Source organism: Rhineura floridana, chromosome 6 (genome assembly GCF_030035675.1).
Source record: "Rhineura floridana isolate rRhiFlo1 chromosome 6, rRhiFlo1.hap2, whole genome shotgun sequence".
In the NCBI taxonomy this organism is placed as follows: Eukaryota; Metazoa; Chordata; class Lepidosauria; order Squamata; family Rhineuridae; genus Rhineura; species Rhineura floridana.
Genome location: NC_084485.1, coordinates 153459918 through 153473566, shown reverse-complemented (window position 1 = coordinate 153473566; position 13649 = coordinate 153459918). Strand labels below are relative to the sequence as shown.

General features: G+C 42.7%; 1 protein-coding gene across 5 annotated transcripts in view; it reads left to right on the top strand.

The window, feature by feature from the left end:
* ASTN1 (astrotactin 1) overlaps nucleotides 1-13104 on the top strand; it is a 326486-nt gene extending 313382 nt beyond the window's left edge. For all 5 annotated transcript variants that reach the window (XM_061634180.1, XM_061634179.1, XM_061634183.1 and 2 more), the window contains 4 exons: nucleotides 291-426; nucleotides 2449-2549; nucleotides 4307-4490; nucleotides 8070-13104. In XM_061634180.1, coding sequence (XP_061490164.1) covers nucleotides 291-426; nucleotides 2449-2549; nucleotides 4307-4490; nucleotides 8070-8304 — 656 coding nt within the window. In that variant the 3' untranslated portion in view covers nucleotides 8305-13104. The remainder of the gene's footprint in view (nucleotides 1-290; nucleotides 427-2448; nucleotides 2550-4306; nucleotides 4491-8069) is intronic.
* The last annotated feature ends 545 nt before the right edge of the window (nucleotides 13105-13649 follow it).

Below are 13649 nucleotides of genomic sequence, written 5' to 3'. Positions count from 1 at the left end.
AGCATTTTAGTTCAGCTAATTGCTGCTGTGTGGCTCTGTTTTTTTATTGCTTAGATTGTTTAAACTGTTGATTTTATTATGAGGCCATTTAAAAGTGGCAGAAAAGAGTGGTGTAAATATTTTGTGGTGTAAATATTTTAAGAAATGTACTGCCAAGACAGTTAATCAGAAGCAGAGTAAAACTGGTTTGTCAATCTCCTGTCCAGCTTTCCTTTCATATGTTCCTCTGTCTTCCCTGTTTTTTGTCTATCAATATTATCAAATAATGGCTGGGTTGCCTGTTTCCCTAGAGACGGTGCTGAGTTTTGTGGATGACATCATCTCTGGAGCCAAGTCACCTTGTGCCATGCCAGCACAGGTGCCTGACAAGCTGTCTACCACCATCTCCTTGATCATTCGTTGCTTAGAGCCTGACACCACCTACATGTGAGTGAAAATACCAGCAGGTTACTTTCTTGCACTCACAGGGCCAGGAGAATCATGAGTACACAATGCGCCTTGCAAACTTTCAAAATGCACAGCATTCTTCCTCAGACTGGATAGTCAAATAACATGCTTCTGAGAAGATGCATGGTGTTAATCCCTGCTTATCCTTGTCTGCAAGTTGTTTCAGTCTTAAGATAATAGAAGGCCTTGTAGATTTAATTAGCTTTGAGCCTTGTCATTGGGTTATATGGAGTCAGGCTGCAGGATAGTTGTTTTACACATTTTAATAAACTAGATGGAAACGTCCAACTGAGTAACCCCTAAAACAGCACTAAAAACAGGTCTAGAAAACCAATACAATTGCAAAACTTTTAAACATTCCCAGATTGGCATTGGGCAGCTGTGTTCAGCCATTTATCTGAACATGTGATGTTGTTGTTCGGGGGCAGGGCATGCATGTCCCCAGGCACATGGACTGCCCTTAGACCAAGCAAGTAGCTCAAAGTTCTGTAGATGGTTTCTAAGCATGCCCATAAGGTTCGGCTAGCTAGATGGTTGGCGAATAATAAAAAATAAATAGAATTGTGTAACCACACAAGCAGGCTGTTTATTGTTGTTTGTGGGTTGCAACTGGATAATAACAATAACAACAACGACGATAATTGATGATGATGATGATGATAATAATAATAATGAATTCAGAAAGTTGAGGATAAATATGCCCACAAGGTTTAATAATAATTCTTGGCAATGGGAATAGAATAGAATAGATAGCACAGGCAACAAACATTTTTTTAAAAAAATATATAAGTAAGGATGGGACTGGGATTGATTGGAAAAGAACAGAAAACAAACACAAGCTGAACAAATGCCACCCAACCCTCACTAAATATTCCAAAGAGACAAAGAACTTACAAAAGATTTCTGCATTTTAAGACTTCACTCCTTCCAAGCACTGTGATTGGATAGTGTTGGGCAGGGTAATAGCATTCTAGCCTTCCTCTCTTTCTCCCCACCCTGGTGTTCTCCTTATATGGGGATGTAATTGCTCCATTTCAGTGACACCCTGTCTGGCTTCATTAAGAGACTGGAGCTACAAATCTGTACAAATTGATTCTGAACTAGCTGATCCACTCTGTAGAGATTTGTAGCTACTTGTGTGGTGTAGTGGTTAGAGTGTTGGACTATGACCTGGGAGACCAGGGTTCGAATCCCCACACAGCCATGAAGCTCACTGGGTGATCTTGGGCCAGTCACTGCCTCTCAGCCTCAGAGGAAGGCAATGGAAAACCACCTCTGAATAGCATTTACCATGAAAATCCTATTCATAGTGTCACCATAAGTCAGAATCGACTTGAAGGCAGTGCATTTCCATTTTCAGTCCAATTTGGACAAGATACTAATTGGCCCGAATCTGCCTGATTTTTTTGTGATTTGTACAAACCTGGTACACAGCCCTATTTTCTACTTTGAACGGTTTGCAATACAAGCTTTTCTTTGTCTAAGAGAGCTTCCTCTTTGACCAGAAAGTGCCAAGGTGTGGAGATTTCAGTTTTAACATGAATGGACTTTTCTTTTCTTTTTTCTGAGAAGGCTGGAACTGCACTTCATCTTTAGCAATTGGATGAACAAAGAGACGTTTGGAACAATGTCTACCAACACAAGTGCCTAAGTGACCTTGTGTTTTCTGTTTTCAATGATTTGTGCATTTTGTGCATGTTTGCAACTTTTTCTTCTCTTTCATTTTAATACTTTGATATCCTCTAATTGCCAGGTTAACTGTCCTGTTTTCCTGGGCCTTAGATGATAAACATTGATCTGCTTTTGTTTTAATAGATGTGTATCCCTGCTGATTTATGTGCCTAGGTGTTTAGGTTACAGTTTTTGAAGGGAATTGTTAGCTGGATTGAAGCTCAGTATAGTAGGTGCAGGAGCTCCAGGGCAGTTGGGAAGTGACAACCCAATTGCTCATGTGGTCTGAAATATGTTCTGTTCTGATGATATATTTTGTTCTTTCACCAGGTTCACGCTCTGGGGAGTTGATAACACAGGGAGACGTTCAAGGTCAAGTGACGTGACAGTGAAGACTCCTTGCCCAGTGGTAGATGATGTGAAGGCTCAAGGTAACGTGCTGCTGCAGAGGCACAGACTCCTGCCTATTGGCAAAAGAGGGTTCCATATACAACATTTGACTAAATAAAAAAAATCATTTTGAAGGTTTGAAACTTATTGCTTTGTCTATAAATTAGAAAATAAAATTTTATGTGTCTATAAGATTAGAAAACACTATGGTTGGAGCATTCTCGGTGCTAGGGAGCAAGGGAGAGAGGAAGGCATAACACAGAGGCCTCCAGAGAACACTTGCAGCTGCTCAGCAACTTCCACTGCCCTGCTGCTTCTGCCCTGTAAGTTTGGGGGGAGAGAAGGGGATGCCCGGGAGAATTTAGGGGTAAATTATGAGAGACTATGAGGGACTGCAGGGAAGGGGTTGGGGTGGGGTGGGTTATACCTAGTCTCCACATGGGCCTTTCTATGGTTGTAAACAGAGGGAGCTCTTAGCATCCTTTGCCACCTACTGGGTGGCCAGCTAGCTGCTTCAAGACTCCCTGAGCCGTTTTCTGCCTACTCTCTTCCCCCACCCCACAAGGAGAGCCTTTATTGTCCTCCTTGGGGAGGTGGAGACTTAGAAGATGGAAGAGGGTAGGGGTTTATCAGTGCGAGCCTAGCTGAAGAGGCTCTGCTACAGGAGGCTGTGCCACATTGATTGTACTTGCACCAGTGTGTGAAAAGAGGTATTTGCCTAGTGAAGCATCCTTGGCTGAATGCTTGTGACACTCCTGGTTGAGATCAGGTGTATCTCACACACCTCATCCATTCCAGAATGCCCTGGCAGAAAAGGAGGAAGACAGAAAACTAGGAGACTTACGCAAGGGCAATAATGCTCTTACCTAGTTCTCCCTGAAGTGGTAGGCCTGTTTCTGGACTTCCACTTCAGACTGCAGGTGAGGGCTCACATGATTCATATAAAATATTCCCTGCACATAGAAAACTATTATATCAGAAAAAACAGTTCTTATCCACCCATGTTACTTTGCTTCTATATGTGTGGAAGAGCATCCAGTCTTGTGAGTCCTCACCCAGTCTAAAGTGTCTTTGCCCAGACGCAGATTTACCACCTTGGTGAAAAATAGGTTTCTGTCTCTTGAGGCTCAGTTGTGATTATCTCCTACTCTCTATTCCCTCAACTGAAAATGAATGTACAAGATGTGTTTTCTTAGAGAGTGTGTGAATAGGGCACATGTGGAACTCTGATGAAGTTGATTCCAAAAAGCCTGCTCACAGAGAGGGGGGGTACACTCTGAAAGAAACAGATCCCTGGAGCGCTTTATGTAGGGATTTTTTAAAATGTGATTTATTTATTTATTGTAAGTTAAAAAAAATAAACGTATAAAGGAATAAACATACACGGAGTGATGGAGCTTAGAGAGCAGTTCCAAGAAAGCATTCACTGGAACTGAAAAGAGGGCTCCCCTTTTTCTCAGATTATTACAAAAGGACTGAGAAACAGTTTGATCCTTAAAGTGATTCTTGAATGACTAGGATCACCCATTTCACTGATGCAGGAAGCATTGTTTTTTTGGTCCTGTCCGGTCCTGTCTTCACTGTTGCATTGATCGGCAGCCTGGAACAACAAAGTGTATGCCCAGCTTGCCCTACTCACCAAGGGTGTCTCTTTCCCTTCCTTACAAGCTGTGCTGTGTTTGGGCAGAGGTGATAAAGAATGCTTCTTTTCAAGAGGGGCTATTTCAATTTGCCATACTCCAAACTACCATTCACTATGCGTATCAACATTTCATCTGCCCTTTTTGTATAAATCCAGAAATAGCAGACAAGATCTACAACCTCTTTAACGGCTACACTAGCGGAAAGGAGCAGCAAACTGCCTACAATACCCTGCTGGACTTGGGCTCACCAAGTCTCCACCGGGTTCTCTATCACTACAACCAACACTACGAGAGCTTTGGGGAGTTCACTTGGCGATGTGAGGATGAACTGGGACCCCGGTAAGATGCTCCTTAGACGAGCTGCTGGCTATTATCATGGAATTCTTTGCTCTGTGCATTGCCAATTGTTCTGACATATCTGCCAAAGCTTTTATCTTTAGTCTTGACTTCCTTAAATAACAACATATAAAATTGAAAATTAAATGCACACACACACAAACTTTTTACAGTGGGTTCAAATTTCATTTCATCCTAAGTGGGATACATGCAGATTGAAAGAAACCCAATTGATTGGGTTACCGAGTTGAAGGTAGTGGGTATGGCATTAGCTAAGTTGCTTCCTTTATATACTAGTAAGAGCAAAGAAAGTGGGGCACTTGGACCTCGTAAGGGAAGAAATGCAATAGCCACATCTTTGTAATGTTATACACAGGTATAAAAATAAGCACAGATCTGTGACTCATGTCAAGTTAACTAAAGTAAAAAGCAAAGCAAGAACAAGACTTGGGAAAGCGAATAGAATGGGAGATCACTGTGAGGGTGTATTTCTACCACAGACATGGCATGGTTTAACTGGTTTAATAGTTTAACTGGCTTAATAGTAATTATCTTTCCCCAAGGAGTGCTGGGAACTGTACCTCTGTGAGGAAGTAAGGATTTCTAATAGAATGATCAGTATTATTTGAGGGAAGCCAGAACAGTTAAACTGGTATAAAACTGGCATACCTTTGTGGCATTGTTCTCTCTGTTAGGTCAATGGATAAAACATAGTGGCACACATTAGGTGCCAAATAATTAATAATAATAATAATAATAATAATAATAATAATATATTTAATTTATGTGTCGCCTATCTGGCCCATGGCCACTCTAGGCGACGTACAAGTAGGCAATTAAAACACAATACAAAAATACAATAATACAATATACACAATCCAGCAGCGAGAACAATAATATTATCGGGTACGAGGCATTGCAATCATAGCCATTAACCCTCCCCGGAAACCCCGAAGGCCTGTTGAAAGAGCCAGGTCTTTCAGGCTTTACGGAATACATTTAAGGAAGAGACGTGCCGTAGATCTTGTGGGAGGGAGTTCCAAAAGGTTTGATTAATTTGCACATCCAGTCAACCGTCTCAACAGGCCTCAGGGCAATGTGGTGATATGCATGTGTGTGTGTGGCTATGGATGAGCTTTATTGTTATTTACCTGATAGAATTTTTTTTAAAAAAGGTCGAGAGATGTGAGAGTTTTATTTACTTTAGAAACTCAGGAGGTGGTGATGATAAATTAACAGCCAGCATCATTTGGCGGAGGACATTTCACAAGTCTTATGGAGGTCTCTAAGGGATTATGATAAAACTTGGAGATCAGACTAGCTGCTTGCATCAGCCATGCTCAGGTAGATCAAATGCTCTTGTGGCTGACAGGGCAAATGACTTGCAGGTTCCAGCTCAATGAAGAGGCTGGCTGGCCTGTTTCAACATTTTCTCCTCAACACCCTTGGCATCTTGTATACCAACAGCAGTCCAACGGCGGTGTGCGTGCATTGCAGGAAGTGAAGCCCCAAATCCCTTTTAATTCTCTTAGGGCCACACTAGATGATAAGACATATCTGTAGTTAGATCTCCCTGTTGTTGTTTTCTTTTTGCAAAAAGCATCCATGGGTTGGTGTGGGGGCAGTTTACTTGCTTCAAGGCCTCTGGCACTGTGGGATGTGTTTAACCTTCCCCTTCTCATGCTGTTTTCCCAATGAAAATCACTTCCTCATATGCTCTTTACCACATTACGGAAAACGTAAGTGCACCATTAAGTTTTCCCTAACTGGGCAGCTTCAGAGGATGGGTTACATTGGAAAAATGTTGTTGGGCAAGAGAGAGTTAACCCCTCCTCCAGCACTGTGATCCCAGTCCATATTGGAGGCTCCAAGGGTGCTTTTTGAAAAAATGTAAACATCTCATCGGTTTGTCCTTTAGAAAGACTTGCATCTTTCTAGCTGGGATGGCTGTGAGGAGGTTCTTCTGTTTTGTCATCCTTGAGCACTTCTTCAGCAGCCACTTGGCTTTCAAAGTCATTTCCTTGACAGCAGTTGCCATGACAAAGACAACCACCAAACAAAAAGCTGGAATATTGGTAACCCAGACATCTGGAAGTAGAAAGGCTGCAAGCTTTGCCATGCTGACACTTGAGCCAAACATCTGGCTTATATGATGAGGATGGAGAGTGGCAGCTTGTTAGAGAGGGATATTGGATGGTACAATCTAGCCGAAACCCACTTACATATTTGGTCTCCCTTTCTTCCCCTAAGGAACTCAGAGTGATATCTATGGAGCCTTCCCCCATTTTGTTCTTGCAACAGCTCTGCATACAGTACATTAGGCCAAAACGCGTCCCACATTTTGAGTTTTGTGGCTGAGCAGGGATTTGAATTGGAGTCCTCCCAGTCCACAGGCGGAAATCAGGCTACTAAACCATACTGGTTCTGAAATACTGGAGATGTTATTGAACGCCAACTCACATCAGCCCCAGTCAGCATGGCCAATAGTCTGGGATGATGGGAGGGTCACTGGTTGCCCATCCAAACCCTGCCACAATAGTATTGAATTTACAGCATTTCATATGTTCAAATTGTTTCACATGCTTTAACTCAGAAACTCATACAGAGGCCATAATGACAGGTTAGCTAACTTCATCTGCATGTTGACCTCCACTGCCTGCTTTAGAGGGGAATGAGACAGACATGTGAACTACTGTTGAGCTAAAGTCCCCACCAACTCCATTTGGAACTTTCTTCCCAACAAAACTGGCTGGAGAGAATGTGGGTATATCTGGGAGGGGGGGTTGAAGATCCACTGACATCCAGGAGAGGACCAGTAGCACTTACAGTTTTAATTAGGAGATAGTTCAAGGGCTTCTTAATCTCCCCCTTTCCCCTACCATTTCAAAGTTCAGCCATGGTTCTGCTTTGGAAATGGGGCCACAAAGGTCCCTGGGAAGATGCTACATAATTGTTGCTGCCATCTTTTCCCATACAATGCCTGGGAAAAAACGTAAGAAGAAATATGTTTCCCCACCACATCCTGCTGGAGTCATAGCAACATACACAATCTCTGTCCCCTGTGAAAGTAAGTGCAAGGGCTGATTTCAGGGTTTAAACTTGAAACAGAGAATTATATCCTGAAGATGCATCCAGAACAGAAGCAAATGTATAGATCCAACCAACAGAGAATGCTAAATGGGTAACTTTATGCAAAGGTCTCACTTTTTGTGCTTTAGGACAAGCTGCCCAGGGAGGGTGATGCAAGTTAAATCTCCTCCTGTGAAGGCTTTTATGGAAAGTCTGGACAGGCATCATATTTCCCCTTTGATGCCTCATGTCTGTCTTTCTCACTACAATTTCTATTCCACCATCTCTCTGGGGAGGAGCCATAGTGGCAGAGCGTGTGCTTTGCATTCACAGGGTCCCCAGGTCAGGCCTTTGCATCTCCAAAGAGGGCTGGGAGAGACCCGCCCTGAAACCCTGGTGAGCCACTGCCAGCCTGGGTAGACAATACTGAGCTAAATATACTGAGCAGCTGTCTATGGTTCTACTTACGCTTATTTCTACTGTCCTTCCATTTTCTCTTTTTGCGCTCTGTAGAAAAGCTGGCCTTATCCTCTCCCAGCTTGGGGACCTCAGCACCTGGTGCCATGGCCTCTTACAGGAGCCCAAGATTGGTCTTCAGCGTACATCACTCAAATTCCTTGCCTGCCGCTACAGTGAGATCAAGCCATACGGTTTCAGTTGGTTGGAGCTGAGTCGGGACCTCAAGAAAACGTGTGAAGAGCAGATGTTGAGTGTCCTCTACAATGACTATGGGGACAAAGACAACTGAGAGGAATCAAGGAAAGAAGTCAAAGGGCTTCCTCAGAGTCAGGAGGAAGACAGGGAGTTTATAGGCGCAGGTTGGGTGGGTTTTATACATGGATCTTCAGGGCATCGGACAGATCACTAATACAATGTTTCGCCAAGGAGAATGCACTCTTTGCATTTGCTAACCTGGCCTGACATGGTCAACAGACTTCCCATATTTGCAAGCTATGGGACCCAGTGGGTGGTGTTCGGTATTTTGGGTGGGGGGAATTGCTCTGCTAATTTTGCCAAGAGGTTCCTCAGCCTGGTGTGTGGAGGCATCGGGGCATGCGTGTGTGTCATGTGTAGAAATCCCTCCTTCACCTTAGACAAGGGTGGACAAGAGTGGCAGACTGCTCTCTTCCACCCCCAGTAGATATTAAACAGAATAACCAAGGCCAAAAAAATAAGGGAATCTGTTTTTGGAACTGAAACAGGAAGAAAAATGGAGACAGGTTCAAAGGAAGGGTTCAAATGCCTGGAATGGGTTAGATAAATATCCTAATGATTCCAGAGGAGGGTTCGTGCCTTCTTATGGTTCCGACCCCTCCCTGCCAGCTCTTTTCCATGCCATTGTAGAGAACCTTTCTAGGATGTAGCTGGAGCTTCTCTACGTGTGGCTCCCATTGCTGCCTTTATGGCCTGTGGCCTGAATGCACCAGGATTAGCTCAGACACTGCAAAGATGCAGAGTGGCAGGATCCACAGTACGGCACGGGACGTTCCTGAGCTTCAAATGCTGCAGACAAGACCAGGATCATAGACTATAACATGTCAGAAAACTGAATTCTGCCACCAGGAAATGAAAGTAGTATAAATGATGCAAGTCGAATTTGTTTATTTGATTGAAAACATATTTGATTTATTAGATAGAAATCTGAAAGCAGAGGGTCAAATAATTAATTTAAGACAATGGCATCCAGCCTATGCCAGTGAGTTGTATGACTGTATTGTAAGCAGTGGAACACAAACAGTGGGAAGAAGGTCTTACGGAGGTGAGCGCACCAAGATGGGATAAGGGTCTATAGTCACAGGGGGCTATGAAGAGTGAGAAAGTCTTCAGTTGCTACTGGGAACCTCTTCCCACACCTCTCCCACACCCCAGCATAGGAGATCTTCATATGGAAACAAGTGTCTGCGTGCACAACCATTGCAGATGGGGATGTGCTTCTGGACACACAGCATCAGTTGCCACAAAAACAGGGATATAGTTTTCAGTAGTGATGTTGGGTACTCTGGAAACTACATGCCTCAGAGCTCTTTGTAACTGATATTGCTATGTATGTGGGATTTGATTTGTTGAAGAGTTTCATCTGTGTTTGGCTGCAGCAGCCTAGTGTCTTTCCTCCCCTCGATAGTCTTCAGCCTGCTCTGCCATCCAGAGGGTAGGGATTTTGGATGTTGCTGGACAAATATCCCAGGTGCAAGGAGCCTTAACACATATGTAGAGCCCAGCGTGCCTAATGCCACTGCTGAGCACTCAGACACCCTGGAGCCCTATGTGTTCCTTCCTGACTACATGTACACAGAGATTCAGCTAGCATTCTGAGCCAGAGAAGAGTTTATCAGGGAAATTATGAGCAGGAGAATTTTGAATTCTTAACTAGGTAATAATGGAGTACAGCAACATAACTAGAACCATTAAGATTAAGCAAGGCTGACTTAGCTCAGTTTTGGCTCATTTTTGCTTTAATTTCCTGGTGATGACATGAAAAATGGGATGAGCCCAGATGTCTGAGCTGTCAAAAAAGACCAAGCTGCCTCAACAGCTTTTGATCTAGCACAAGTGGGAGAGGAGCTCAAGCGTGTGGAGGCCTCATGGCAAAACAGTCATGTTTCTCCACCACCACTAATCAGAATCTAATGATTCTCCTTTGGATATTTTGGCAGTAGGAAGTTTACTGGATAGAAGTACTACAAATGTAAAGCCACGGCATGCTATGTAACAAAGTTTGCCCAGTAACTGAAGGTGCCATTTCATATATCAGGTGCGTGTGCAGGATTCAGAAAAGTCAGCCGTTGAATCGATTCAAAGTCAAATTTTGGGGGAAAAAGAGATGCTTCTTACAATACCTGTGTCTTTTCCCAACGGGTGGCAAAATGGTTCAGAGAGGCAATTTTGAGTAGGTAAAGAGCTAGAGTAGAAAGGATTAAGCAGCCCATTATCTCTCCCACATTTCTGCCTTTTTCTTTCACAAATGCAGTCTCTGGCAAGAGCTTTTTATTTAAAACCAAAAAATTGTTGGGAGACTGTTACTTGCATCTAACATCTAGCATGGAACCTCAGTGTGCAGGGCCAGTGAGTTAGCCAAAGACACAAGTGCCCGAAAAGAATAATCCTATATGGTCTGCCCGTGCCCAGCATTCCATCTCTTGGGGCTGACTGAATATAATGGCAGTCGCGCTGGATCAGATGAACAGTCCATCTCAGCAGTGGTGAGGCCAGGGTAGCTCTGGGCTGGGGGTGGCACTGCCACTGTTCCCCACCCCAGTGAGCCACTGCTGGTGCATCTCATCCAGCATCTTGTTTCCAGTGGTGCCCGTCAATCTTCTGGGAAGCTCACAAACAGAATATAAGGGCAACCATTGTTTGTTCCCCAGCAGCTGTCTTTTCAGAAGTACAGAAGTTGCTCTAAATTTGGAGGTTCTTCTTACCTATCATAGATAATATCCATTGATAGAGCATCCTCCATACATGGAACATGCAGAGATAAAGGGAAAATATAGGCAAGAAGTTGTGGGAGAAAGGAGCATAAAGACTTTAGTCTTGCAGGAATTCAGTCTTAATGTGACCAAATCACAGGTAATGAGAGAGATTTTGATGAGTGCTCTGGGGATTAGAATAAGTTACTTCTCCTTTTCCCTGATGGAGTAGATCTAGTAGACCTGTCATCCATTAAAAGAAGTCTTATAATGCAATGCTAGCCATGTCTACTTAGAAGTAAGTGCTACTGAATTCAGTGAAGCTCACTCCTAGGTAAGTGGGGTTAGTACTGCAATCAAGAAACTGTGTGAATTTTAATTGAAAGTATCATAAATTTTCTGATGAACAAAACAATGGTCCAGAAAGAAAAGTGTATTTATTTTTAGATGATGCACACATGTTGCAAGAAGCACCACCTTAGACGAAAGGTGTCGTAAAGGAGAGCAAATGCCTGTGTGAAGACTGTGCCTCCTGCCACAATTTTTGTTACTACTTGTACTAAAAATAACTCTGCTGCCAAATTGATTGGGGCATCTTTTTAATAGCTCAACCAATAAATTGACTAAACTTGATACTTCTAATTTCATGCATCAAGTCCATGCACAATATTTTGCAAGGAAATGACTCCTCTTTTTCCCAAATTTATAATCTCTTTCTCTCCCAACATTTTTACTTTGCCAGTGCACATCTACTGCCCAACCCCTTCTCCCAAAATGCTATAGCCATTCTCCCAGGCATAGTGATGTGTATCTCTTTTGTTTCTTTATTTGTGTCAAATTTCTGCTTGCAGAAGTTTGGGAGTTCCTTGTTGCAGAATTCTGATCTCTCACGCCGCACAATGCAAGTTCCCTCTCTGAATTGCTGAAATATTTCCCTTACAGTGTTGTGTTTGTTGTTACTGATTTTGCAGGTATCATTCACTGGATTTTAAAAACGTTATATCTTTGGGGTCAAAAGCTGACTTCATACTATTTTGGGACCACAGGACTCTACATCCTGTGTCCATTGCCACTCACAAAGAAGTCCAATAATTAATGCTTATGTTTGATAACCATTTAAAACCTCCTGTTAAAGTAAAACATACTATTTGAATTTTTAGGTCTCCTTCAGTAAGTTCACACTAGATTCAGTAGTGTTTTTTAAAGTGTAGTGCTTTATTTTGCCTATTGCACATGGTGGACTAGACTCTACGTTCGTAAGGTTTAAGAGCAGCACACAAAAATTGTCACCTGCATAAGGACTGCCAACCTTTGCCAAGGCAACTTTTCCATCCCCAACAACTTCTCTAATCTTCACTGCAGCTGCCTCTCCCCCCCCACCCCACCCCCAGTCACTCGCCCAACTGCTGCTGCTTTTTCTTCTCACTGCACCATCTCCCAGCTTCCCATCCTTCATTTCTATGTCTCAGTCCCCAAGGACATTAACCCAGACCATTTCCTGTTTCTATACTTCTCTGCTTGTGCCCCTTGAGCTTTTTCTGCTCCAGTATGTGGCTGGGGAAGGGAGTAAGGAAGAATCAGAGCCAAGCCTCTGTTTTAAGCCATCTTTGTTGAAATAGCAGATATGAGTTCCGCCATCTTGGATGCGGATGCCGCTATATTGGGTTTGTTCACACATGCTTAGGTTGGGTCATTGAGCTTGCACAGTACATTTCAAGAAAACGGTATTCATATTGGTATATTCATTATTTTAAAAAATTGCACCTGTCCACAATCTGACCACTCATTTATTATGTTAGGCTAGAGGGACACAATTGAACTTAACTTATTTCTTCTAATTCTTTATTTCTTCAAGATCTGTATTACTGTATTAGCACGGTTACCTTTTACTTGTGAGGTTATTTTAATATGATGATTGGATTGGTTAATTTTTTCTCAAATGTCTTACAATTCTCATTCCTTGGTGTTCTCTTAAAAATTGATGCAGAGTTTTGCTGCTGTAGATCAATGATGGGTGGGGCTGGCAGCAATGTCAGGAAAGGCAGTATTATTGTCATTTTAAAAACATTTCAAAGTAATAATTGTACCACTCTGTAAAGTCCAGATGACCATCTGACAATATTAAATGGTGCTGTTAGTAATTTGTGGGGTTAGGAAATTGCAATGTCTGTTTATATTTTCAAGGATGAAATACTTAGGCTGACCTTCCTTTGCTTTCAAACGTAATTCCCTCCTTGTAGTAGTTTGCCAAGCAAACCCTGCACATTTTTGTAAAAGCTAGTAATGGGGGCAAATTTGTAATCAGAAGAATATGAAATACAAAAGCCTCCCTTTCAAAAGCCTCCTTCAACCCATTTGAGTGGGACTCTCTTCTTTTAATTCAGATCTAGTTTGAAATGGGACTTGGCCCTGCTGATAGCCAGCCCTCCTTTGCCAGTTTCTCCATACTTGTTCCCCAGCAAGAACACGGTTAGGGTGGAGAAGAACATTTTTTCCTGCTGTATAACAGGGGGTGTATATTTTCTTCTGGCTCCCAAATTGAACGAGAAAGCAAAAATGTTTAATCTCATGCACACTGGCAGGAAATGACAGCAGTGTCTCCGAATTCAGTTTAGAGTCAGCAAACCCATTATTCTTTTTAGAAAAGTTAAGGGAAGGTCAGGCAGACATCTCCAGTCTCTAGTAA